Source organism: Eriocheir sinensis, chromosome 55, assembly GCF_024679095.1.
Source record: "Eriocheir sinensis breed Jianghai 21 chromosome 55, ASM2467909v1, whole genome shotgun sequence".
Lineage (NCBI taxonomy): Eukaryota > Metazoa > Arthropoda > Malacostraca > Decapoda > Varunidae > Eriocheir > Eriocheir sinensis.
The window spans coordinates 11,236,801-11,264,148 of NC_066563.1; the positions used below are offsets into that span (position 1 = coordinate 11,236,801).

The window sequence follows — 27,348 nt, forward strand, 5'->3', positions numbered from 1 at the left end:
TTTCCCGTCCACAGAGGAAGAAACAGCGCCGACCTCCACCCCGCCCAGACGACAGCGCGGGAAGGGTCGCCGACAACGCCCCGCCCACAGGAGAGGTCGCGTCCGCCCGTCACGTCCGCGCAGGTCAGATCAAATCCAAGCGGGTCTCAGTTTCTTTTCTTCTCGTTTTGATTTTCACCTTGTTTTATCGTTCCTCTCCTTTCCCTTTCTGTTCCTCTTCCTCCTTTTCTTCCTCTATTTTCCCCTCTATCAACTCTTCTTCTTTTTGTTTTCGTTTTAATTTCCAACTCGTTTCCATTTTCCTTCTCTGTTGTTTTTCCTCATTCTGATTCTACTTCTTCAATTTCCATCTCGTTTCCCTTCTCTTTTTCCTCCTCCTTTTCCTCTTTCTCCTCTTCGTCCTTTTTTCCTCTTCCTTCTCAACCTTCATCTCATCTTCCTCTTCTTCCTGCTTCTTCTCTTCCTCTTGTTCTTGTTTTGTTGATGTTTATAGGTTATTGTTCTTGTTCCTACTCTCTGATCATCAATGGTTTGTTTTTCTCTTGTTCTTCTTGTTCTCGTCCTCGTCTTCTTCCTCATTTTCCTTCATTTTCTTGCTATTTATTAAGTCTTCTTGTTTTTAATCTCTCTCTCTCTCTCTCTCTCTCTCTCTCTCTCTCTCTCTCTCTCTCTCTCTCTCTCTCTCTCTCTCTCTCTCTCTCTCTCTCTCTCTCTCTCTCTCTCTCTCTCTCTCTCTCTCTCTCTCTCTCTCTCTCTCTCTCTCTCTTTCCAATTTTTTTTATTTGTTAGCTTGTCTTTTAGTTAATTCGTTTGCTTTTATCCTTCTTTTCTTTCTTTCGCTTTTTCTTTTACATTTTCTTCTATATCTTTTCCTTTTTTATTTCATTCTCTCTCTCTCTCTCTCTCTCTCTCTCTCTCTCTCTCTCTCTCTCTCTCTCTCTCTCTCTCTCTCTCTCTCTCTCTCTCTCTCTCTCTCTCTCTCTCTCTCTCTCTCTCTCTCTCTCTCACCACTTAAGGAGAGTAGTTAAACACATAAACACGGATAAACGTTCATTAGCGATCATTTACACTGCCGGGGCGGGACTTAGGAGCCCAATAGCCGTCGGAATGCATGTAAACTAATTTGACGAACATTCCCGCGCTGCCTCGCATATTCAACCCTGTGCGTGGGAGTAACACTTTGAATCATAACGAATTACTGTATATTTTGGCAGAGTGAACGTCTCTCTATGATACGGCGGAGGTTAATCACTATACATCATAACGTCAATATTTGTAAAACTCGTGTATTTTCCATATTTTTTTTGATTTTCGTTTTAGTTCTAAAATGTGTCAGTCTTCATTTTAATTAACATGGTAACATTGCCTTAAAGTTCCTTGTTTCCCTTCAATAAGAGGTGCAAGAATAAAATAACTCGAGTCTTTGATATCCATGGGTATCGACTATTCACCCTTAATAATCCGTATGAACAATAACGCTCAGGTTTTTTTTATATTATTACCTATCTCACGTAGCAGTTGATTTTGAGGGAAAAGTCAAAGACGCAACTCTCCGCTTTATGGTGTCACGATAAACGAGTCAGATATAGAGGAGGGATGAATCTACTGCCATCTAGTGAGCATCATTGTTAGTTCTCCAGGGCTTCAATGTCTTTCTTTAAGCATCGCGGACTTTTATAAACTCTGTAACATCACTCTAAGTACCGCAAGTCATCCCCACTTCCTTCCGTATCTAGAACCGCAAGTAACTCGTGTTCCTTCGTTTCTTTACTGTTAAGGCAAGAAGAGGGAAGCAAGAAGAGGGAAAGAAACAGGATTCAAGGAGTTAAAAAAAGGGAGTGTTCCTTCTTTAAACCCCTTAACATCACCATAGGTATCGATTATTCACCCTTAATAATTAGGTTTTCTATATTTTTACCTTTTTAGTAGTTCTTCAGGGCTTCAATGTCTATCTTTGTGCATTGTGGACTTCTATAAACTCTGTAACATCACATATAAGAACCATAAGTCACCCCCCTTCCTTCCTTATCAAGAACTGGAAGCAACTCATATTCCTTCTTTACTTTTCTGTTAAGGCAAGAAGAGGGAAAGAAACAGGATTCAAGGAGTTAAAAATAGGGAGTGTTCTTTCTATATAAACTCCGTAACAACCCTATAAGTACCGCGGCCCCTTCCTCCCTTATGAAGAACTGTAAACAACACTCATTCCTTCTTTGCTTTACTGGGACGACAAGAAGCGGAAAACTAACGAGATTCAAGGACTTAAGGAGGGAGGGAAGGCTTGGGGGAGGTGGGGAGGAGTGGGGGGAGGGGGGGTTAGGTTTGGTTAGCGTTTTGTGGCGCCTCGGAAGCCTGTCATTACACCGCCTCCCTCACGCCCCTCGACCTTCAGCTGTTTTTTGCTCCTCTGCGTCAACTTAAGACATGAATCCAGCTCTTGTTTTATTCCTTTTTCTTGTATACTCCACCTTTTCTCCGGGTTTGTATTTCTTTGGTCTCTACTTGTTTACTAGCCTGTGATTTTTTGGGTCTACTTTTTTTTGCAAGATGGTGTTTTCTTTCTTTTTTCATACCCTACCTTCTTTGCAGGTTGAATATCTTTGGTTTATTTCATTACTGCTTGTGTTCTCTTCTCTATTTCTACCTTTTTTGCAGTTTCGATTTCATTGGTCTGTACATTTTTACAAGTTTGTGGTTTCTTCCTTTTTAATCCATCTTTTTTAGGGACTTGGATTCCATTAGTCTAGTCTATACTTTTTACTTCTTTCTTTACGTTAGGTCAGGTTATTGATCGAGTAATAAAGCAAAGCAAGGCGAGTCAATGTTGTCTGCCAGTGGAATATCTCTTTTTGATTGATAATGACCGGAAAGCTAATGACACAACTCTCCGCTTTATGGTGTCACGATAAACGAGTCAGAGGTAAGGGAGGGACGAATCTCCTGCCATCTAGTGAGCATCATTTTTAACCAAGAGTTTCTGGAACGGAGTATAATAAGAATCAGAATAGGAATAATGGAAATAGTCACGTATAGAAGTTTCATGACTCACTTTCAATTCTCGTTTCTTAATTACAGAATAGGGGAGGAGGAGGAAAGGGTGCGGGAGGAGGAAGAGGAGGAAGATGAGGAGGAGGAGGTCCCACTGGAGGAGAAGGAGCAGCAAGATCAACATATAATTAGTGCATATAACGTGGTGGAAACATCGCCAACACTCAAAAAGCTGCTGGGGGAGGAAGGAGGGAAGGGAGAGACCAAAAACCCCTACGGAAAGGAAGAGGAGGAGGAGGAGGAAGAGGAAGAAGAGGAGGAGAGGAAAGAAGAGGGAAATGTAGAAGCTGAGCAGGAGGAGGAAGAGGAGGAGCAGGAGGCAGAACAGGAGACAAGAGAAGAGAGGAGAAGGAGAAGAAAAGGCAGACGACAGCGAAACAAGGGAAGGAAAGGGAGGAAGAATGGACGGAGGAAATCTACAGACCAGGTAAGGTGGTGAGGTGCTTTTTTTTTTTGTTGATGTTTATATTGCATTTACAGTTACGTGCACCACCACCACCACCACCACCATCACCACCACCACCACCACCACCACCACCACTACCACCACCACCACCACTCCATCACCATCACCTTCATCACCACAGGAGTCGCCGAGGGAGGGGGAGAACCAGTCGGAGGTGCAACAAGTTTCCACCACGACCAGCGACGACCTCACCCCGGAAACGACCACGACTCCCGCCACGACCTTGAGTCCAGAAACGGAGAGGATAATGAGGAGGAGAGAGAGGAAGAGGAGGAGGAAAGAGAGGAGGCAGAGGAAGGAGAACCAGCGGAGACGAGGAGGAAGGAGAAGAAAGACTGAAGAAGAAGAAGAAGAGGTAAGTGGGAAATAATGAAGAGAGAAAGAGAGAGAAAGAGGGAAAAGAAAGAGAGAGAGGTGACAGAGGAAGGAAAATAGAGAAACAAGGACGGAGGAAGAGGAGGAAAGTGAAAAATAATGGCGGAGAAAAAGAAAGAGGGAAAAATGAGAGAGGAGGCAGAGAAAAGAAAAGAAAGAAATGAAGAAAAAAAGGACAGAAAAAGAGGAGGAAAGTGGCAAATAAAGAAGGAGACAAGAGAGAGAGAGAAAAAAAAAACGAGAGAAGACAGAGAAAGGAAAAGAAAGATAAAGAGATGCCGAAAAATGAAGTAGGCCAAAGTGAAAAATAAATATAATTGTGTAGTCGATGCAAGGTAAATATCGTAGCGTAAGGGTTTAATGAAGGGAAGTATTGCAAGAAATATGTGTGACGGAAAACGAGGAAAACAAAACAAGACATGGAAAAAGCGAATATAATGAGCGAAGAGAAGTGAGGAATAACCGGTAATTAAGCTGCGTAAGAATGATTAGAAAAAAAAAAAAACTAGTGGTTGATTAAGAGTAAACATTTAATGAAGCCTCACGTTAATTAACCATATTTTCCTTTTATAATGACTTCAATTACGGAACATAAATAGCAGATACTCGCCTTTAGGAAACACCTTTTGGATTAGTTGGGTTTTTCTTGATGGCTTTTCACGCACGGAAATTCGATTCTTTGTTTTTTTGTGTTATTTTCTTGGCCGTTTATTCCTAACCAAGCAAGTAAAGAGACGAGATGTATATTTTTTTTGCTTAAGTCATTTTACCCGCTGCCTGCCACCACCATCACCACCATCATCACCACCACCACCACCACCACCACCATCATCACCATCATCACCACCACCACCATTACCAACATTACCACTACTACGACCATCACCATTACCTAAAACACCACTATAAAAAACAAGTCACCACCATCATCACCACCACCACTTCCACCACCACCACAATCACCATCACCACCACCACCAACACCACCATTACCAAGATTACTACTACTACTGCTACTACCATCTCTACTACCATCACCATTACCTTCACCACCACTATAAAAACCCAACCACCACTACCACCACAACCATCACCACTACTACCACCACTACTACCACTACCACTACGACCACTACCACCACTTCTACCCTCTCCACTACCACTACTATACTGAAACCCAGACCACCACTTCCACCACATACATAACCACTACCACCACTACCACCACCACCACCACTACCACCACCATCATCAACACCGTCCCATTACGAAGAACAACCACCCGCACCCTACCACCCACTATCTCTATCCCTCTCCCCTCCCCCCTCATTCCCGTCACCAGGGGGAAGATCGATCGGCCAACGAGGTCAGCCGAGGTCAAGGTCAAGACACGTCCGCCGCTGACCCCACATCACGTGACCAGCGACCGAGTGGGAGGAGAGCCGCCGTGGAGAGGAGGAAGAGGAGGAAGAACAGGAGGAGGAGGAAGAAGAACGGGAAGAACAAGAACGGCAAGGGTGGAAAGAAAGGTAAGAAGGAGGAGGAGGAGGAGGAGGAAGAGAGAGAAAGAGAAGGAGAGGGAGAAGAACGAGAAGGAGAAGGAGTCGAAAGAGGAAGAGGAGGAAGAAGAACAGAAACGACAAGGAAAGTTAAGAAGAAGAAGGAGGAGGAGGAGGAGGTGGAAGAAGAAGAAGAAGAACTGGAACACCGAGAGGAGGAGAAAGACAGTTAGGAGAAGGAGGAGGAGGAGGAGAAAAGGAATAAAAATAAGGAATAAGGGAGGTAGGGAGAAGGGGAAAGCTAAGGGAGGGGAGGAAGGCAATCAGAAGGGTACGTTTTGCATTAATAACTAAATAATTAAAGGCATTCATTAGGTGCTTAAGTTCTGTGCTCAGGTATGTAATAAAGGTCATTAAGGGAAGCTCAGGTGATGGAGTGTCTTAGCTGATCTCATTAAGGTAAAAAGGTGAGGGGGAGAAGGTCATTATAGTCTATTTATTGTGGTTACGTTGGCTATTGAGAAGACTTGAAGATCCGGGCGTTGTGGAGTGAGTTAATTCCGATTGTTCCATGCAGTTAGACCTTGATTACAACCTTACCTTTGATTATTCTGTGGTTGTCTATCGTTTTTTTTTATAGAGATAGGATGCTGCGGGCACTTCTTATTGGTTCTTAATGTATCTGTCGCTTACTTGGGTTCTTCTTACGGCAAAAGGAAGAAAAACAATCGTGGGTTTTCGTCCATGCTTATTTTCTTCCTTGTTCTTCGTCTGCAGGAAGGAGACGGAAGAAGGGAAGGAAGGGAGCGACCGGTGACCAGGCGGAGACAAACGGCGGGGCTTCCGAAAACGACATCTCACGTCTGGCCACGAACGACGGACCCGCGACTGTCGTGGAGGGCGCCAACAACAAAACCGAGGCGCTCAACAAAGTGCGCAACATCCTGCTTGAGCAAATGAAGAAGAAACACACGGAGAACAGAAAACGGGGCCTGCAGCATGGCTCAAGGGAGGGCGGCGAGGGGGAGACAGATGAGGCGGCGTTGTCAAGTACTTCATCGACTACCACGACGACCACAATGACAACCACAACCACGGAGGCGCCGATACGTCACCCTAAGACCCCTCAGCACAGCCCCAGCGAGATTCAGTATACGGTGGACGGGGGAAGAGAAACAACTCGTACTATCGTTGACTTCTTCCCTGATCTTCCTCCCGTGGCCGATGGAAGGAGTGAGGCGGAGGCTGCAGAGACTCATATGGAAGGGGACCAACAAACATCCCCTGAAGAAACCCAACAGGAGGCCCCAAGAGACTCAGGAAGGAGAAAACGCAGAAAGAAGAAGAAAAAGACCAAAGAACCCACTGTAGTTGAGGAAGAACCAACAACGGAGTACGTAGATGAGGCAGTGGAGCCGCAGGATTACCAGAACTACTTGTACGGCTTAGAGAACCCCGAAGACGACGCTACCGAGACAGAGGGAGTGGAGGACCTGTTTCCCGACGGTCTTCCGGAAGGTTACCCGACAGACAGGTTCCGCGCCGATGGAAACTACTCCCAGAACACGAGGTGAGGCCGCTAATCCTGTCCTGTCCTCCCGCTTCAGCACTTTTGCAGATCCTGAAGCGGTGATTGCCTCAGTGCCCATGACAGTCCCCGATGGTCGATCCTTCGTGTCTCGTTTTGCGCCGGACTCTTGTCATTTGTTTTTGGTGTTCCTGTTTTTTGTTTGTTGTAATTTCGTCAAAGCGCCATTTAGTTGTTTTTTGTTTCTTCCTTTTAGTGTTCTTCTCAAAGCCCTTTCTCTTGTGTTTATCTACTTTCGTTATCTTTATCTTTTTTTTCTTTTTCTTCATTCATTTACTCACTAACTCATCCTCTCCTCCTTTCGTAATTCCTTATCTTCATCAACTTACTCACTCATTCACTCTCTCTTTCGTAATTTGTTTTATTTGTTAACGTTGATGCTTTTTTTGTTATAATTCACTTCACTTATTTTTTTTCTTTAAGCTCAGTCTTGTGTTTTGCTATCTTATCTTCTTCTTCATTCATTTTCTCACTCACTCTTTACTCTTTCTTTCGTAGTTTCTTCCTTTGCCCTTCTCTAAAAGCTTTGTCGTATGTTTAGTTACTTTTCTTTGTCGTTTTTCATCATTGATTTACTCACTCCTTCTCTCTTTCGTAATTTATTTTCATTTGTATTTCTCAAGAATGGGGGATTGATATAAAAGCAAATAAAACGTCAAGAAATATATACTGTGCAATCGCCTGCCATTATATCTTCGTCAGGACGTTAGATTTAAAGCCGTGTTGCCTTCGCGGGTTAAAATGCATATGCAGAAAGGAAAATCTTGTTTCTCTCTCTCTCTCTCTCTCTCTCTCTCTCTCTCCATCCCTATCATCATTAACACCAGACAGGAGGTTAAAAAAAATATATCTACATCCAACATCTTCAGTCAATTTAAAAAGCACCTCACCACTAGAACCTCCTCGGGAAGTTCACACGCACACACACACACACACACACACACACACGCACACGGACACGCACACGGACCCACCCACCCCCACCCACCCCACACACAACAAAAAACTCCTTCCCCAATGCCTCTTGTCAGCCTCTCCTCCCCACAGGTTTATCGAGACTGAGGACATCGACTTTTCGGAGCTAGACCAGTCGTGTGTCATCTCGGAGGCCGACAGCATCTACCTCCCGCCGCCCAGGGTCCAGCACGCCCGGGTCAGCGCCTTCCACACGTGAGTAACCAGTGGCAGAGGGAGTACATCGGTCCTCCCTTGAAGATTGTGTAGTTACTTTCCCGTTTTCTGTGTAGTGAACTTGCGCGTTTTCTGTGGATCTTTGTTTCACCGTATACTATAATGATCTTGTTTTCTTGTTATTTATTTCATTATATATTACATTATTTATTGCACTTATGCTTTCGTTTTTTTTAAGTCTTACTGTTTTACTTTGTGTGTGTTAGTATCATCAACAGTTCCTTTGTTTCTCAGTACACGCGCCGAAGAAAAATATCGATCAATTATCCTGTATTTTCACTGGCTCATTGCTTTGTCTTACGCTCACCTTTGCTTGCCACGTATAATCTTCACACTATACCCTTTCCACCACCTTCCATTACCTTGCCATGTGCCTTCAATATATTTCCACTTCTGAAAAAAAGCTCGGGTGTTGATTTACCTTAACTTACCATAATTTCACCTTCCGTCCTCCCCTTAAAGGCCCGTTTCCACACAGTACGGATAAATCTTACACACACTCCCCTTCCTTCCTCTCCTCCGCCAGCGTCACCAACCCGGCGCCGCCCAACAACAAGTACGCCGAGGCTGTGTACGAGTGTGAGTTCGGGTACCGCCTCGGCGAGGACTTCACCAACAGACTCTTCTGCCGCGGAGACAAGTGGCTCGGCGTGCTGCCCTCCTGCGTGTCCTACGGTGAGTCTGGCCCATGGATACTTTCACTACAACTACTACTACTACTACTACTACTACTACTACTACTACTACTACTACTACTACTACTACTACTACTACTACCCCTTTAAACCTCCTTGGCTATCACAACTACTACTACTACTTGTACTACTTCTACAACGACTTCTACTCCTCCTCCTCCTCCTCCTCCTCGTCCTCCTACTCCTATTACTACTACTACTACTACTACTACTACTACTACTACTCTTCCTCCTCCTCCTCCAGCTCCTCCTCCTCCTCCTCCTCCTCCAGCTCCTACTACTACTACTACTACTACTACTACTACTACTACTACTACTACTACTACTACTACTACTACTACTACTACTACTCCTCCTCCTCCAGCTCCTCCTCCTCCTCCTCCTCCTCCAGCTCCTACTACTACTGCTACTACTACTACCACTACTACTACTACTACTTCTCTTCCTCCTTACTACCACTTCTGTCAATTGACCCACTAACCCCTCCCTCCTCCTCCTCCCCTTCCCCCCCTCCACAAAAAAAATCAAAATCCCTTAGCAGTCATAAATGAGCTGTTATCTTAAACCCATCGCGGCTCTCACCTGAAATCTAAGCCTACACCGTGTTTAAAAATCTTTACCTGGCCTGGAAAATCACACGGGCTCGAACTGGGTCCCCTGTTATCAAGGTGTTATCATTAACCGCCCACCTCTAATCACCGCGTCGATTTTGCGGCCGTAAACTGGAGTCTATTTCATTGGCGTTGTCGGGCGATATCTCATTATGGTCTTATGAATATTATTAGTGTGGTCGTTCACCTCATTAACTCATTATCGACAGAAGTTGGGGCGGGTTAGTGGAAGGCGATGCGGTGAGGGGGGAAGAGAGATGGAGAGGGAGAGGGAAGGAGAGAGGGAGAGGAGGGGGAGAGAGAGGAGGAGGAGAGGGATTAGAGGAGAAAGAGAAAGGGAGGAGGAGGAGGGGTTAGAGGAGGAGAAAGAGAAGAAAAGATAAGAAAGTGAGTTAGAGAGGGAAAAATAAGAGATTAGAGAGGGAGAGAGAGGAGAGGGGATTACAGGGCTAGAGAGAGGAGACTAGAGAGGATGAAATAGGAGATGGGGAGAGAAAGGGAGAGAGAGGAGAGGGGGACAGAGAGGGAGAGAGAGGAGAGGAGGTTAGTTAAGCATCATAATTGACAGACACAGACAGACAGGCAAACAAACAAGCACATCAAGAACTAAAAAAAAGACCCCCCCCCCAGACAGGACGGAGAAATATAAATGCAAATCACTAATAACCAACGACGAGTTAAAAAAAAAAAGCTAACAGGTACCAAAGAAAAATCACTTCAGACTAGACGCCACCTAGAAAAAAGAAAAAAAAAAAAAGAATGCAAGATGAAGAATGCGGGATATAGAAGTTCACCTTGTCTCACCTCGGCTCCCTCCCTTCCCCCCATGCCCCCCTTCCACCTTGTCTCACCTCGCCTCACCTCCCCTTCCCCCCCGCCTCCTTCCCTGCCCCCTTCCACCTTGTCTCACCTCGCCTCACCTCCCCTTCCCCCCCGCCCCCTTCCCTGCCCCCCTTCCACCTTGTCTCTTCTCATCTCACAACCCCTTCTCTCCCCTCCTCCCTCCCCTCCCCTCCTTCCTGCTCCACGCCCCCTTCCCTTGCCCCTCCCCCCTTGTCTCTTCTCACCTCACAACCCCTACTCTCCCCTCCTCCCTCCCATTCTCCTTCCTCCCCACGCCCCTTCCTTGCCCCTTCCACCTTGTCTCACCTCGCCTCACCTCCCCTTCCTCCACGCCCCCTTTCCTGCCCCCTCCACATTATCTCTTCTCACTTCACAACCCTTTATCTCCCCCCTCCCCTCCCCGGCCCCCTCCTCTCCCTTCCCCCCCTCATACGTGCCCTCATGCCCCCTGCAGCGCGCCAGGCCACGACCGGGAAGTGCGGGGACAGCAATGGAGGATGCGAGCAGATCTGTGAGCCCACCGAGAACGGGCGCCAGTGTCTCTGCTACAAGGGCTTCACGCTACACTCGGATGGCGTCACGTGCGAGGGTAAGTGTGTGTGGGGGTGGGGTGGGGTGGGGGGTTGTGTGTGTGTGAGTGTGTGTGTATTGAGGCTCGCTATTTTCTCTCTCTCTTTGTATGAATGTCTGTGCGTCTGTTTGTTTGTCTCTGTCTGTCTGTGTTTTCTCTTTTTTCTCTTTCCTTGACTTTTTTTTCTATCTCTACCTTTATAACTATTTCTATTTCTATCTGTCTTTCTATCTGTCTATCTATCTGTCTATCTATCTATCTATCTATCTATCTATCTATCTCTTTCTCCCCTTCTCTTCCTCTCCCCGTCGTCCCCTTCACCTGGTCTCATCAAGTCGTGTTTTACCTGTCAGGTGTGGTGTCCGGCCTTGGTGTCTGCTCAGAAGAATCTATTTGGTCTTCTTTCTCTTTACTAAACCGTTCCTCAGGTATTGCGTGCCAGACCTCGCTGCTGGTTTGCCCTTCAGAATATTTATCAGTTCATTCGTCACTCCAAACAAGTTTCTGCAAGTACTGGTTATGAGTGTATCACAGACTGTCATAATGATACACACGATGCAAATGAAGAAGTGTTCTGCTCCTCCTCGCTGACTGCGTTCCTCTTATCTCTATTCAGCAGCCATGATAACGATCAAGTGGCATGAAGACTTTAAATGATATATGTAATTGAAAAAGAAAAAAAACAGATTGCGTTATTTTTTTCTCGGATACAGCGTGAATAATTCTTGTACATTAACTTGACTTATTTAATGAGTTCAATTTCAGTGCATCGAGAGCAGAGAGTTTTTGTTCTTTTCATTCAACTGTTCCATTAATAGAAGGAAAGAGAGAACATGTAATTGGTCGTAGGTGCATTATATAGTAACAAGTTTAGTATTTACCCTTCTATATCATTCTGATCTCCCTCTGCCGGTACCTTAATTAGAGGGAATAAACTTCTTATGGTAGAGAAGAAGCGGGTACTGACGGTGGTTACGCAGCTCTTTGGCGAGGGATCTGACAGTGAGCTTAGTTTTTATCCCACTCCAAACCTTAGCGATCAACCTTTACTGTTAGAAGAAGAAATATATATCTTGAAGTAGAGAAGAATCAGTTACTTATGATGTTTTTGTGGGTCTTTGGGGAGACGCGGAACTAAGGTTGGTATTACAAGACACTGTAGATATAGAGGGAAACAGATACTTACTGAAGAGCTAAACAGACTGAAGGAATTTCGTAGGTTTCGTAGATTTTTGGCTGTTTTGGGAGGCGAGGAACTATAAGACTGAAGGGATTTAATAGCGATTTCAGTTTTTTATCACTGCAAACTTTAGCGATCCTGTAAACATAAAGGGAAACAGATACCTTTGAAGAACTAAACAGAGGGAGACACTTATGGCGTTCTTCTTGCCGCTCCTTAACAGACGTGGACGAGTGTGCCGCTAACAATGGGGGCTGCGGGGGAACCTGCGTCAACAAGCTGGGCTCCCGCCGCTGCGTGTGTCCCAAGGGCTACCGCCTCGCCACCAACGGCAGGACCTGTATCGGTATGTGCCCTGCCTTGCCTTGCCTTGCCTTGTGGTGCCTCCCCTGCCCCTCTTGCTGGGTGCTTGCCGCACTTTTTGCCCCGTAACTCTCACAACACACACCAAGGGGAGGCTTCATTAAGGGGGTCGTAAAGAGACGTCATCCCGATGGCGTTCAAATTCTAGTTATGTTAATGTTCCCGCCAAGAATTATGTGATTAAACGCCGAGTCCATCTGCATTATTTTTTTTTCTTTTTCTTTTTCCCGGGTTCGTGTGCAGATAAGAACGAGTGTCTGCTGCGGAACGGCCACGGCCCCTGCCAAGACACCTGTCACAACACGGCGGGCGGGTACTACTGCACCTGTCACAATCTCCCAGGTAAGGACCCGCTGCCCTCACACTCCGCTTTCGAAAGTTTTTTTTTTAGAACAAAGGAGGCAGCTCAAGGGCACACAAAAAAAGGAAACAATAATAAAAAAAAAGCCCGCTACTCGCTGCTCCTAAAAAAAGAATCAAAAGAGGTGGCCGAAAGAGAGGTCAATTTCGGGAACGTGAACTTTAAGAGTCTAGTGTGAGATTACGAGAGGTCACTGAATTTTGCACATGATATCACACTATTTTCCACCGTATATCAAAATAATTTAAGAGCAGTGAGTAGCGGGCTTTTTTTTTACATTTGTTTCCTTTTTTTATGCCCTTGAACTGACTCCTTTGCTGTAAAAAAATAAATAAATAAATAACTTGATTGCTGTGCGAGAAAAAAATATAACTTTTTCATGAGTTGATATTTTGGTGTATAAAAAATTAGTAAACGTAATGCAATACTGTGAAGGTGAAAATGATATATAAGTGGCTGGAATATTCGTCTCTGATAATGTTAAGGCTTATAGTTTCTAATGTTAAGTCTAAGGAGGAAAGGAACCTTATTACAACCCCTAGCGGCCTAACCTCTATCCTCCCTTCCTTCCCTTCCTCCCCTCTTCCCTTACGCTTCCCTCCTCCAACACCCTTATTACAAACTAGAGTCCCTTCCCTCCATTCCTTCCCTTCCTTCCCCCTTCTTCCGCTACGCTTCCCTCCTCCAACACCCTTATTACAAACTAGAGTCCCTTCCCTCCCTTCCTTCCCTTCCTCCCCTCCTCTTCCCCTTCGCTTCCTTCCTCCAACACCCTTATTACAATCTCTAGCCCCTTCCCTCCCTTCCTTCCCTTCCTTCCCCCCTCTTCCCCTACGCTCCCCTCCTCCAACACCCTTATTACAATCTCTAGCCCCTTCCCTCCCTTCCTTCCTTTCCTCCCCCCTCTTCCCCTACGCTTCCCTCCTCCAACACCCTTCCTTCCTTTCCTTCCTCCCTTCCCTTACTCCTCCATCAGCCTCCGTCACATCCATCTCCCTGTCCTCCTCCCATGTGTTCTTATTTTCCCTCCACTCTCTCCCTTGCCTCCCACTCCCGTCGCTCCCTCTGCCCTCTCCTCCCTCGCTGCCCTTACTCCCCTCCCTCTCTCCCCTCTCCTAACTCTTCCCCAGCCTTCATACGACCTTCACCCTGCGTCCCCTCTCCTTCCTCCTCTCCCCTTCACTCCCTCACCTCTCCTTGCCTCCAGCCCTAACACCCCTTCTACCCCCCTCCCTCTCCCCCTAACTTCTTCCTCACTGCATTCGCTCCCCTCTTTACTCTCCCTCCCCTCCTCACCCTTGCTCCCTGACTCCTTACTCCCTTTCTGCATTATCTCCCCTTCTTGCTCCCTCTCCACGTCTTCTCCCGCATTTTTCTCACCTCTTCCACTTTTTACTCCTCCCCTCCACATCTTCCACCTTCCTTGCTTCTCTTATGTCTTTCTTTCTTTCTTTCTTTCTCTCTTTCTTTCTATCTCTCTTTCTTCCATTCTTTCTTTCTTTCTTTCTTTCTTTCTTTCTTTCTTTCTTTCATCCTTCTTCTTTATCTCCTCTTAAGTCTCGTTCCTTTGCCATCTCTTCGTCGCTCCTTTTTTCCTCCTCCTCCTCCTCGTCTTACTCCTCCTTCAATGCCGCCTCCTCTCTTTATCTAACTTCCTCCTTCCTTTCTCTACTCTTCCTACTCTTCATTTCCACCTCCTTACTCTTCTTAACCTCTTCCTTCCCCTATCTTCACCTTCATCATCTTCACCCTTCTTCACCTTCCTTCTCGTTCCTTTCTCTTCTCTTCCTACTCCTCACATGCAGTCTGATACCGACCTCCCTACCCTTCTTAACATCCTCCATCCTTTCCCTGTCCTTCACCTTCCATTCCCTCATGTTCACCGTGGGAATTGTTTCAGGCACACACCTGGCGTCGGACAACCACACCTGTGAGGATGAGGACGAGTGCGCCATCAACAACGGAGGCTGCTCGCACATCTGCCTCAACACCTTCGGCCAAATCTTCTGCACATGCCCCGAAGGCTTCCTGATGGCCATGGACTGGAAGACTTGCGAAGGTGATGATCTTGCCTCTGTTGTGTCTGGTGATGGTGGTGGTGGTGGTGATGGTGCTGTTTGGTGACCCCGAGTGATGTGCCTGTGTGATGTCCTTGTGTTGTGATGTCCTTGTGTTGTGTAAAGTTCTTGTGTTGTGTAAGGTCATTGTGTTGCATTGTGTCCTTGTGATGGGATGTTTTTGTGTTTTGTGATGTGATATTCTTATGTTGTGTATGTAGTGATGTTCCTGATGTGGTTTTTCATGTGATGGTGGTCTTTGTGGGTTGGTTATGGTGTTTGATGTGAGCTCTCTTGGTGATGTTCTCTGTGTGGTGAATGAATAACGTGATGTGTAGTGTTGGTTTTCTTATGGATGTTCTGTCTGGTGACTATTTCATATGTGTGTGGTATTAGTTCTTTTGGTGATGTGATGTTTGTTGTGGTAATGTTTAAATGACGATGTTTCTTGTAATGTCTCAATGGTGGTGATGTCTTAATGATTTGCAGGCTTCTTATGTTATTATGTTCTTATGCAAGCAGAAGAAAATAACATCAGCATATATAGCAGCGAATTTTACGGAGCAGGGAGAGAGTTTTGAATGGAAGGAGGAGGAGAAGCAGGAGGAACAGGAGAAGGGCAGGAGGAGGAGAAGGAAGAACAAGAGGAGGAAAAGGGGCAGAAGGAGGAAGAGGAGGAACAGGCGGAGAGTCGATTCTGCGCAGGAGTGAGAGAGGGATCAGATGAAGCGAAGGGAGGGAGGAGGGGGAGGAATAGGAGGAAGAGGAAGAAGCAGATAATGACGATGGAAATGCTGCTGCAAATAAGCGTGAAATAAAGCCTTAACCTTATTGATCCGACGTTTTCAAATATTCGCGCTCGTAACACCGCATCGTACTCATTTGTCTGAACAACGATAACGCTCATGAACACTAAGTACTGGTACGGAATCAAAAGTGTAAAACAATAATGAATAATGAGTGAAAAGAAGCTGGTGGAAAGTAAAATAAAATAAAAAGGTGTATCGTTTTGATCGAAGTGCCTGAGGGGAGTCCAGATATGTACCCCTCGGATTGGATAGGGTCAAGGGATTTGTGTGTGTGTATGTGTGTGCAAGGAGAGTGAAGATGATGAGGTTGACGGTGATGGAGGAGGATGGAGGAGTGAGGAAGTGAAACAGGACACGGCAAGGCTCCAGCTGCTGCAGTAGGTGGTGGAAGAGACTCTGTGACCTCAACTCAGGGCTAGAAAGAGGCGCAGGGACCGATAGAAGCAGAAGGAGAAGCGGCAGCAGGAGTGGACGCTGGGGGTGGCGGGCAGGAGTGAGGCGTCGGTCGGAATTAATTTTTGTTTTTATTTATTTTATCTATATCTGTATCAGTATTCACTTATCTATCCATCTATCAATTTATATACATTTATCTATCAATATACACGAGTAGATATATGTTGTTGCCTGTAAAGGACGAAAGATTTCAAGATTGACGACCTGACATTGATTGAGGACCTAACACAAGAGAAAAAAAGAGGGTTTAATATCATCTCCTCTGCGTTTCTGTTGCATTATTTGATGTCCCTCACTTCTCATTATCTACAAACACAAATCGTATAAGTCGTATATACAATCTGCTAAGAAGATAAGCTCCAGAGTTTGACCAATCACCACCGGGGAAAGGGAACAGTATGATGAAGCTCTCCCTGTAGCTGACACGTTTTCTCTCTCTCTCTCACACACCAGCTAACGTAGACTTCGGTAATAACTCCCTTCACCTGCTGTGCTGTGATCAAGTGTAGCCGCAGCGAAACCCAGCCACTCAAGCACTTAAAGAGGAAGGTGTAGCGAAATACTGTGTGGCCAAGATGAATTTTTGAGGTGTTACTGTGTCTGGGTGTAGATGATTTGGTCTTTGTCATTGTGAGGTTTACATAGAGAAAAGCATTTTAATCTTTGCCTCTTGAATGGATCGATACATTCTCCCCACTCTTACTCCCTGATTGTCCTGAGTCTTCATCTCCCTTTCCCACTCATCCCTCTTCCTCTTCTTTCCCAGCCCATACCCAACGTACCCTTACCCCTTCACTCATGCTGGGATCTCTTTCTTCCTCCCAGACAGTGTGATTGCGAAGAGATAGCAAGTCGATATCCTCTTATTGCTTCTCTCTTCACCTCCCCTTCCCTCTCCTCCCCATTTCTTCTCTTCTTCGTTCCCTCATTCCTTCTCTCATTCCTGGATCTCTATCTTCCTCCCAGACATCAACGAGTGTGAGTACGAGGAGGTGGCGAATCAGTGTCCTCACGGGTGCATCAACACGGTGGGGAGCTACAGGTGTGCCCAGATGGACGAGCTGGTGCACGCCCTTCAGTGTCCGGACGGCCTCGTGTCCACGGAAGACGGCGGAAGCTGCGAGGGTGAGTGAGTGAGAGTGGTTGAGTGAGTGAGGGAGTGAGTGACTGTGTGTGTAAGTGAGTGAGTGAGTGAGTGAAGGTTGGTGGGTGGTGGGAATCTTTGTTAGTTTTCTATCGCCTTTTTCTTGACCCTTTCCTTGTGACGATGTTTGTTGTAGTGCTGTAGTAGTAGTAGTAGTGGTAGTAGTAGTAGTAGTAGTAGTAGTAGTGGTAGTGGTAGTAGTAGTAGTAGTAGTAGTAGTAAATATTGTTTTTGTGTTTGTTTTGATTTCAGTGTATATTTGTGTGTTAATGTTATTATTATTTTTTTTTTTGTTCAATTTATACTTTAGGTTTTTGTTTTTTTGTTTGTTTAGTGTCTTGTATCATATAGTTCTTTGCTTTATATTATTCCGAACATTTACTTTGGTATCATGTTTTACGACTTGTAGATTTTATTTTGCTGTATTTTATTTAATGCTTGTAAGGCTCTTCTTATTTTCCTGTTTTTGTTATTTTTGTTATTGTTATTCCCGAAGTACTTTATTATCCTCCACTTCATCAATAATTAGTCTTTTTCTTCTTGTTTTTATTGCTCATGTTATTAATATTCCTGAAGTACAATATTCTCCTTCCCTTCATCAATAATTATCCTTTTTCTTCTTGTTTTTATTGTTCATATTATTATTACCGAAGTACTTTATTCTCCTCCCCCTCATCAATACTAATTTGTTTTCTACATAATAACCATTTTTCTCAACGCTCTAAATCCCTCCCCATCGCCTGTATTCGCCTCGTCTTCCTCCCTTCCGTCCCCATGCATCGCTGCCAAAAATCACTAATTACTATTTTTGGGTCGATTAGAGTAAGAAAAATAAATAAAAAATAATAATAATTGGCTCCTATCCGTCCGTCTTTTGAAGTCCATTGGTCATCGCGGAAAAATGCGCAATGCTTGTTAACTCCGAAAATATCACGAGCGGATACAAGTTTTTTCTCGTTTACCGCCTTTGTTGTCAACGTAAATACAAAATAAACTGCTACTCTTTTGCTTTGGGTTCGTTTTTTTCTATTTTGTCGTATGTGCTCAATTTCGTTGCTGGTTAAGTCTACGTAAGTCTGGTCTATCTTAATTTTATGTAATGTAAATACTTGTAACGTGTGTGTCTGTGCTCCAAAATAGTATGTCTTCCATTTCCCTCTTCCCTTTTGAATTTCTAACTTCTACGTAAATTATTAAAGGGCGTGAAATTCTGCTGTGCGTTAATTGTAGCGTATAGTGTGTGTGTGTGTGTGTGTGTGTGTGTGTGTGTGTGTGTGTGTGTGTGTGTGTGTGTGTGTGTGTGTGTGTGTGTGTGTGTGTGCTCTAAATTAGTATCTTCTATTTTTCACCTTCCAGTAATCGTCTGTTAATAATCTACGTAACATGTTTTTGGTGGGTGAAATTCTGACACATTATTTTATTTCACACATTACTAATACATTTTTGGGTTAAGTAAAGTAAAAAAAAAAGTGATTGACTCCTTTACGTCCGTCTTATTTACACATTATTTACATTTTTATTATTTTCCTTTTTTTATTATTATTATTTTTTTTTCTTAGCTATGTGCGTGGATGCTCTTAAACGGTCCGTCCTCTGCTGTTTTCCACCTTCCTGTAATTTTCAGTTTTCTGCGTTTTTTTTTTTTAAGAGGAGAGTATCGAGCCGCCTCAGGGACTAATTAGCCGGTACATTCTTTTTAAAATACTCTTGATAGATACTTTTTCTTAAACTCTAAAGCGGGGCACAGTTGTCGACCTCTCCCCCCCCCCTCCCCCTTTTTTTTTAACAATTTCGATATCCGTCTGCGTCAAAGGATGATTCTCTCGTTATATTGATGTTTTTTCGCTCCTTTTTTATACTCATGATCTTTATCGTTCTTGTAACTGAACGTGCTCTCTCTCTCTCTCTCTCTCTCTCTCTCTCTCTCTCTCTCTCTCTCTCTCTCTCTCTCTCTCTCTCTCTCTCTCAACACTTCACTTCTTTATTGTTGTTTCCTTTCCACCTTTTACTTCAGCTTCGTCCTCACTTTCATTAACCACAAAGCGTCATAAGTTTTCTCTCACCTTTTCTCTCCTTCGCGGACAAACTTTCTCTCCCCTTCCACGAATATGACACTTTATCTCTCTCTCTCCTTCTCGCCAAGCAGTTAACTCCTCATCTCGTTATTTCCTTCCCCTTTTTAAGTGGCCATTATTATTCTCTTTTATTTTCATCAGTTATAAGGTGTAAAATGTCCTCTCTCCCCTCTTGATGGACACAGTTGCCACCCTCCTCTTTTTCCTTCTCTCTCACTCTCTCCATATAAGCAAGAATACATTGGGATATTGAGAGACTACAAGAGAACAGACGGCCTACACAATACACATGGCAGCTCCTGAGGGTTGGTTACTCATTAAATCCTCTTCAAATTATAAATATATCTACAGTAACCTCCAATTCAAGCCTTCATTTGTGTTTGCCTCAACTACATACCTTCTTTGTTTGTTTCACTCATCCACCAGCCTGTTCGTTGACTAATTCCTGCCTCCTTCCTTCGTGCGCCTGAATTTACCCAAGTTATGCCCATTGCGACGTGTTCTTACAGCTGTTATTGATTAGTATTAGTTCCTTATCTAAATCGCAATGCATGGCTTGACAATCTCCTAACGAGCCACGCTACATGACCCCTTGACAATTCCTCGACCACTCTCAGAACACTGCCTCATGGCGATTTCTCTGCGTTTCTCTATTATTTGAGTTTACTATGAAGAGATTCAATGATTTTGCCGCGGAGGGGGCTTTAGAGTATATGTATGTGTGTTTGTATAATTTTCTGTCTATCTATCTGTCTGTCTGTATCTACCTATCTATTTGTTTTTTTATCTATCTCTATCTCAATCTCTTTCTCTCCTACATTTTTTTTACAACAAAGGAGACAGCTCAAGGGCACCAAAAAAAGTAAACAATAATAAAAAAAAAAGCCTGCTACTCGCTTCTCACAAAAAGAATCCAAATCCACATAACGATACTCTTCTCCTAACGCTTTTCTTTCTTTCTCTTTCCTTCGTAGATGCCGACGAGTGTGAGGAGGACAACTTTGGCTGCTCGGACATCTGCGTCAACACCCACGGCTCGGCGCACTGCTCCTGCCCCGCCGGCTTCGCCCTCGCGCAGGACGGAAAGACTTGCCAAGGTCAGTCGCTCATCAGGAAGTCATGTGTTCTGCTGCAAGACCTGGCCGAAGTAATTTTAGGAAGCGTTTTACTCCTTCCTTTCCCGGAGCACTGAGATGAATATTCCCAAAACGTCTTGCATTTCACAAACATCCATCTTCAGTATTTTGTTCAGGAGTTTTCGCGTTTCTTATCAAGGGAGTTTTCTTTGACTTTTCTGCTCACGGATATCGCATTCTGTCCAGGAAAAATAAAAATAAAAACATATTAGTAAAGGTTATTATAGCGAACCCTTTCGGAGGTGATTGCCTTCGCTTTCGCTGAATTAGCTAATACATTGACGTAAAGAGTTGCCTTGACATGAGCGCCAGAAGCAATCCGTCTAATTCTCGCGTGCAGACGTTGACGAGTGCGAGGCGGGAGAGGCGGAGTGTTCCCACGGCTGCCGGAACACCGAGGGTGCCTTCGCCTGCACCTGCCCCCCCGGCCACACCCTGGGGTCGGACCTCGCCACATGTACAGGTAAGGTTTGATGTGTTTGTCACCTTCGCCATTGAAAAGATATGAAAATATCTTTGATTTACAGACACGTGCGTTCTCCGAAGGCCAAAGCTGACAATTATCAAATTATATACTGAGATGTAAGCCAAGAACTGAGCAAAAATATTTAGGCAGGTGAACACATCAACAACAGCAGTAACAACAATAGTAACAACAATAACAACAAAACACGCAAGACACAGAAAACAGAAGAGTAACCAGAAAACAAGTAACGTGTGCGGCTGCTCCAAAACATGAAAAAGAAGGTAACAAAAATATATTTCCCTCCGGCGTGCCTCGCTGGCGGCTCGCTTCAAGTTTCGCTCTCTGGCAGACGTTGACGAGTGTGCTGAGGGCGCCGTCTGCTCCCACGGCTGCGAGAACACCGACGGCTCCTACACGTGCACCTGTCCCGCGGGCCTCGCCCTGGACACTGATCTCATTACCTGTGTAGGTAAGCTACGGCGCGGGGAGTTGTTCACGTAACAAATATTTCTACAAAGTCAGTGTAAGAAAGTACTACAATGTAGATGTTTCTGACGGCTACTTTGATGCTAACAAATGTTCGTGGGAGTAATTTTAGTTAATATTAGGTGTAAAGACTCGCTCCAAATATTGGATGTTCTCATAAGCATGTAATTATAAACATTTCTCTCATCTATGTTTGTACACATGCTCAAGCTACCTTACATGTCAATGGATCCGCAGTGCGTTTGACATGAGTGTTTACCAAGAGCAGTGAATGAGCGTTTCGTTGCAGACACGGACGAGTGCTCGGCGGAGCCCGGCTGTTCCCACGGCTGCCGCAACACGGATGGCTCCTTCGTCTGCACGTGTCCGCGGGGCCTTCGCCTGGCGCCCGACGGCCTCACCTGTCGCGGTAAAAAAGTCTCTTGATTATTACCTTCACTAAGCACCTCCTTGCTCTTCCTTTCCTCACTAAGCAAACTGTAACTGTTATGTATAAATAAAGTTCTATCGTTCATGTTTTTTTCCTGCCCCCTGTCCCCTGCACACGCCACGAGCTGTCCCTCACCGCTGCAGCAGGGACATGACCCGCCCTTACCGTTCCTTCTCTTGGCACGCAGATATAGACGAGTGTTCCGGTGAGCACCAGTGTTCCCACGGCTGTAGGAACACTGACGGCTCCCACGCCTGCACCTGTCCTGAGGGCCTACACCTGGCGCCTGACCTGGCCACCTGCATTGGTAATCAGGCAGGAAACTTTTGTGCTTTACATCGACTAGAAAAAAAAAGCCCAGTCATACAGGACAGACAACGGGGCTATTTACGGTCTCTAGCTTAAGGCGGTAGGATAATAATAGCAATCAAACCGTAATCGTGAATGATAAGCTAGTGTACGTTTATTTATAGAGCGATTCACGATATTGAAGTAGTCAGCAGCTGAGTAATGCCAATCTTTATCCACCGCGGCAGACATAGACGAGTGTGCCTCCGCTAATGGCGGGTGTGAGCAGGTGTGTGAAAACGTGGAAGGTTCATACCGGTGCGGCTGCCACGCGGGGTACGTCCTGGCCGACAGCCACACCTGTGTCGACGAGGACGAGTGTGCCGAGGACAATGGCGGCTGTCAACAGGTAAGACCCTCCTCATGGTTAATAAATACCGCCGCGCACAAAGACGAGACGACGAAATAAGCGATCCAGAATCCCGTCTATTCTCGCCGAGCAAACACGGCTGAGGGTGGCACGGCGGTGGCGGGGCTTTGTGTGGCCGGGGTGACCTGGGGATTACCTGGGAACGAGGGCTGATTATTTCCTGTCGACGGGGATGATATGGACGTTGAAATATAGCAGAGTACCCATTAACTCGACTTAGACTTTGTGGACGAAACATGTAGCTCGTTATAGTAAAGATTACCTGGGAACGATGCTTCATCATTACTCCTTAAGGGGAAAAATGACGAACATTAGAATACAGCACAGCACCCACTGACTTGGACTCTTCGCTGTGTGGACTTAAAGTAGCTATTTTTTTGTGTTTGGGTAAGTTTTTGAGGAAGAAATAGTGATGATATGAACGTTAAGATGTAGCCAAGCCCTCCCTAATTTCCCCTCTTGCCCCATGGTCCTGCACCTCGTTTTTGTTAGACCAGTAGTATTTAGTGGCAGACTGTAGCAAAGTGAGGGGACGAGTGTTTTATGTTCCCCGTCAGGAGTGCACGAACACGCCCGGCTCGTACTCGTGCTCCTGCGGTGACGGCTTCGTGCTGGAGGGCGAGTGGGACTGCGGTGACGTGGACGAGTGTGAGGAGGACAGCTTCGGGTGTTCGGACGTCTGCGTCAACACCTTCGGCGGCGCCTACTGCTCCTGCCCCGCCGGCTACTCCCTTTCGCATAACAACAAGACATGCCAAGGTCTGCTTCAAGATATTTTTGTGTCCATTTTTCAGTGTCTGTGTCCTTGTGCTTCAGTTATGCTAAGGAATTTACCATAGTGTGCCCCCCTATTTGTATTATTATTATTATTATTATTTTGGTGTTGATTGGCCGTAGCTTTTGTATAATGTCGTAATTTATTACTGTTTAGAAATAGTGTATATTGATCCTGCGTTCTGCCAGGTGTAGGAATAAATCCTTCGATATTTATTCTCTACTCGCGCTGTGAAGCGAATGCCTGACGATGACTCACTCCTCCCAGATGATGATGAGTGTGAGTCAGGCGGCGACGGCGGTGGAAGCTGCTCCCATGAGTGTGTCAACACGGACGGCTCCTTCGCCTGCCTGTGTCCTGACGGGCTCACCCTCGCCCCGGACCGCGTCACCTGCCTCGGTACTTCACACGTGTCACTCACGCCGCACATGCAGGATAATGTGTCTGAGCCTATAAATACATAAATTGGTAGCGAGGGTTTCCTGCAGGACCATTCTCTTTTTAGATGTGAACGAGTGCGCCACAGAAAACGGAGGGTGTGACCAGCTGTGCGAGAACACTGAGGGGTTCTTCTACTGTGACTGTGAGGAAGGCTTTGTGCTCGCTGATGACGGCGTCTCGTGCCGGGACGTGGACGAGTGTGCTGAGGACAACGGAGGGTGTCAGCAGGTAGGTGTGTCCCGCTGTTGCGTGACCTTGAATACCATTGCTCTATTTGGGCTGAATAAAGTGACTGTACTCTCGTGCCCCCTGTGCCAGTGTTTGAACGAGGCGGGCTCCTTAGGTCCTCTGAATTGCTACACTGAAGTGACTGGGAGGGTTGTCAATTCTTACAGGAATGTCTGAACGAGCCGGGCTCCTTCTCCTGCTCCTGCCTCCCCGGCTATGAGCTGGAGGACGACTTCCACTGCAGCGACGTGGACGAGTGTCTGTTGCAGCTGTCGCCCTGCCAGCACGACTGTCTCAACCTGCCCGGCAGCTACGACTGTCTGTGTCACGACGGCTTCGAGCTCTCCTTCGACAACCACACCTGCATCGACATAGACGAGTGTGGGGCTGACAACGGCTGCTCCCACTTCTGCACGAATTTCAACGGTTCCTACATATGCCACTGTCCGCCCGGGTTCAAGCTCAGTACCGACGAACACGCGTGCGTCGACGTGGATGAGTGTGCGGAGGAAAACGGCGGCTGCACGCACGTCTGTTCAAACTTCCATGGCGGCTACAAGTGTGTCTGTCCAGATGGCTTGGAGCTGCTGCAGGAGGGAAGCGCCTATGAAAAGCTTCACGTTTGCGTTGACGTGGACGAGTGTCTCGACAACAATGGCAACTGTAGCCACGTGTGCCACAACCTGGAGGGCGGGCACGAGTGTAGGTGTCCCCGCGGCTACACCTTCAAGGAGGAGGAGGACGGGTCGCTGAGCAGCTACGAGTGTGTCGATGTGGACGAGTGTCGGAGTCACAATGGCGGCTGTAGTCACTTCTGCGTCAACACTGAGGGCGGGATGGAATGCCAGTGTCCACGGGGAATGACGCTGCCTGAAGGTCAAACATTCGAGTGCCAGGACATAGACGAGTGCCTCAAGGACAACGGTGGGTGCAGCCACTTGTGCACCAACCAGCCGGGGACCTACGAGTGTGGGTGCCCTGAAGGCTGGCGACTCGACGCCCAGTTTGAAGACGAAGATTATTCTGAGGACGTAACAAACCTCGAGGTGTTCAACGACGTGGTCTGGAGGAAGTGTGTCGACGTCGACGAGTGTGGCGAGGATCGGGGCGGCTGCAGCCAGGCGTGTCACAACGACGACGGGGGCTTCAGGTGCTCGTGCTACCCCGGCTACTGGCTGGGGCGGGACAACAGGACCTGCTTGGACATCAACGAGTGTAACGTCGACAAGGGCGGCTGTTCCCACGAGTGTACCAACACCGACGGCTCCTTCGTCTGCTCTTGCCCCGACGGCTTCACGCTGAGGGACGATCGGAGGTGTCGCGACGTAAACGAGTGCGATAACGAAAACGGAGGCTGCTCGGACCTCTGCGTCAATCAGGTGGGGAGTTACCACTGTGGGTGTCCTCCAGGCCTGACTCTGGAGGACGACAACAGGACCTGCTCTGATATCAACGAGTGTGGGGGGGACAACGGTGGCTGCTCCCACGAGTGCCACAACCTGCACGGCCGCTACACCTGCACCTGTCCACCGGGGCTGCTGCTCACCGAGGACTCCCACACCTGCCTGGACGAGAACGAGTGTGCTGAGAATAATGGCGGCTGCTCCCACGAGTGTGTCAACGAGGCTGGTTCCTACAAGTGCCGCTGCCCCGCCGGCCTCACGCTGGGGGTGGACGGCCGCACCTGCCTCGACGTGGACGAGTGTGGCGTGAAAAACGGCGGCTGCTCCCACCAGTGCAAGAATCACAAGGGTCACTACACCTGCCTGTGCCCCGCCGGAGCCGTCCTCGCCGCCGACAACCACACCTGCGAGGACGTGGACGAGTGCAGCCTCAGGAACGGCGGCTGCAGCTACAAATGCGTCAACACGGAGGGCGGTTACGAGTGTCACTGCCCCCGCGGCCTGGCGCTGGGCCGCGACGGTCACACGTGCAGGGACGTGGACGAATGTGCTGAAGGGAACGGGGGATGCAGCGGCCTGTGCCACAACACACGCGGATCCTTCAGGTAAGTGGCGGAGGAAATATAACTTAGTTGATACCGTTAATGCAGTTTCGTTCTCGTGTGCTTCTGCGTTATGGTTTATATCTGATGTGCTTTTAAAAAAGAGGTTTTTTAACTTGAAAAAAGGAGTCAGTTTAAAAGCCCTCCTAGAGGTGAACCCGAAAAGGCCAAGAGGGGGAGGAGAGGGCAAATAGAGAGGAAGGAAGAAGTGAGGCAATACCAGAGGAGGGGGGGATGAAAGAGTGAAGAGTCTTAGTCGTTAAGCATGGGGGAAGGACAGTAGTGGGCATGGGGGAAGCGGAAAGTAGTGGGCCGGGCAGCGGGGAAGCAGGCAGGGTTTGCAAAGAGGAGCAGGGGAGCAGCGTGGAAATATCGATAGAAGATAAGAGAAGAAGCAAGGGAAAGAGGCAACGAGAGAAGATAGACTAAGAAGTAAGAGAGGCGGAATTGTGAGGGAGGCTAAAGAGAGAGAGCCTGAGAGGAGACTCGATCAGAAGAGCTGTGTGGAGGAGCCCCCCTGTCCATATGCAGCGGATAGGGAGCCACGGCGGACAAGGGAGTATTATATGGACAGCCTGAAAAGGGAAGAAAGCTGACAGTTTAAGTACAGAGAACCCAGACCGAGGCAGCTGATTTTTTAAGAGATGATGACTGAAGTTTTAGTTGAGAGGAGAGGAAGTGGATAGAGTTGAGAAGTTTTGAGTGGATATGTTTGTTTATGTGGGTGTTGTCAAAGAATAGGCTGTTGTGTTTGGAAGGGTGGAGTTTGAAGACGTTCTTTGTCGAGTGTGGAGGGGTGGGGACACAAGTTCTTCTTGCCCCAAGTACTTCCAGGGGCTAAGTTTAAGTTCTGAAGGTTCTAAGTCTTTAGCCTTCAGGTCGTTAAGTTCTGATATCAAAGGAAGTTTAATAAAAGTTGGTGGCCGCAGAGAAAGGATTGAATATAGGGATGGGAAGAACAGGAAGTTTTTGGAGGAAAGGGAAAAGTGGGAACAGAAATGAGAGTGAGAGATAGAGACCAGAAGGGACAGAGGGACCTAGAACCCTATTGTTAAGGACCGAAGAGAAGAGCAGAAGAGTGGAATAGGCAGACATAGAAAGAGAAGAAAAAGGAAAGAACATTAAAAACAGAGAGAAGGAAGACAAAGAGAGCAAAGGTCCAAAAATAGATTTGTAAAGAGCCTAACAATCAAAGCTTTTTGATCCACCAGCCCTCTGAAAAGTTTTCAGTTAGAGGCAGGGAGGGAGGACAGATGAAGTTAGCAGGGAGAGAGCTACTTAGGATCAGATAGAAGTCAAGAAAGGTGCTTTCAATCTTCCGTTAAGGGGGA

The 27,348-nt window shown here is 46.6% G+C and overlaps 1 protein-coding gene across 1 annotated transcript in view; it reads left to right on the forward strand.

The window, feature by feature from the left end:
• Positions 1 to 27,348, forward strand: part of LOC126983838 (fibrillin-1-like) — a 184,982-nt gene that overhangs the window by 127,539 nt on the left and 30,095 nt on the right. Inside the window, exons 4-25 of the mRNA XM_050836970.1 lie at positions 15 to 123; positions 3,076 to 3,475; positions 3,636 to 3,869; positions 5,232 to 5,418; positions 6,166 to 6,958; positions 8,024 to 8,146; positions 8,694 to 8,842; positions 10,771 to 10,905; positions 12,291 to 12,413; positions 12,674 to 12,772; positions 14,692 to 14,850; positions 17,080 to 17,238; positions 20,307 to 20,429; positions 20,809 to 20,931; positions 21,284 to 21,403; positions 21,710 to 21,829; positions 22,038 to 22,157; positions 22,387 to 22,547; positions 23,126 to 23,327; positions 23,611 to 23,742; positions 23,849 to 24,012; positions 24,180 to 26,020. Of these exons, the coding sequence (XP_050692927.1) occupies positions 15 to 123; positions 3,076 to 3,475; positions 3,636 to 3,869; positions 5,232 to 5,418; positions 6,166 to 6,958; positions 8,024 to 8,146; positions 8,694 to 8,842; positions 10,771 to 10,905; positions 12,291 to 12,413; positions 12,674 to 12,772; positions 14,692 to 14,850; positions 17,080 to 17,238; positions 20,307 to 20,429; positions 20,809 to 20,931; positions 21,284 to 21,403; positions 21,710 to 21,829; positions 22,038 to 22,157; positions 22,387 to 22,547; positions 23,126 to 23,327; positions 23,611 to 23,742; positions 23,849 to 24,012; positions 24,180 to 26,020 (5,776 nt within the window). The remainder of the gene's footprint in view (positions 1 to 14; positions 124 to 3,075; positions 3,476 to 3,635; positions 3,870 to 5,231; positions 5,419 to 6,165; positions 6,959 to 8,023; positions 8,147 to 8,693; positions 8,843 to 10,770; positions 10,906 to 12,290; positions 12,414 to 12,673; positions 12,773 to 14,691; positions 14,851 to 17,079; positions 17,239 to 20,306; positions 20,430 to 20,808; positions 20,932 to 21,283; positions 21,404 to 21,709; positions 21,830 to 22,037; positions 22,158 to 22,386; positions 22,548 to 23,125; positions 23,328 to 23,610; positions 23,743 to 23,848; positions 24,013 to 24,179; positions 26,021 to 27,348) is intronic.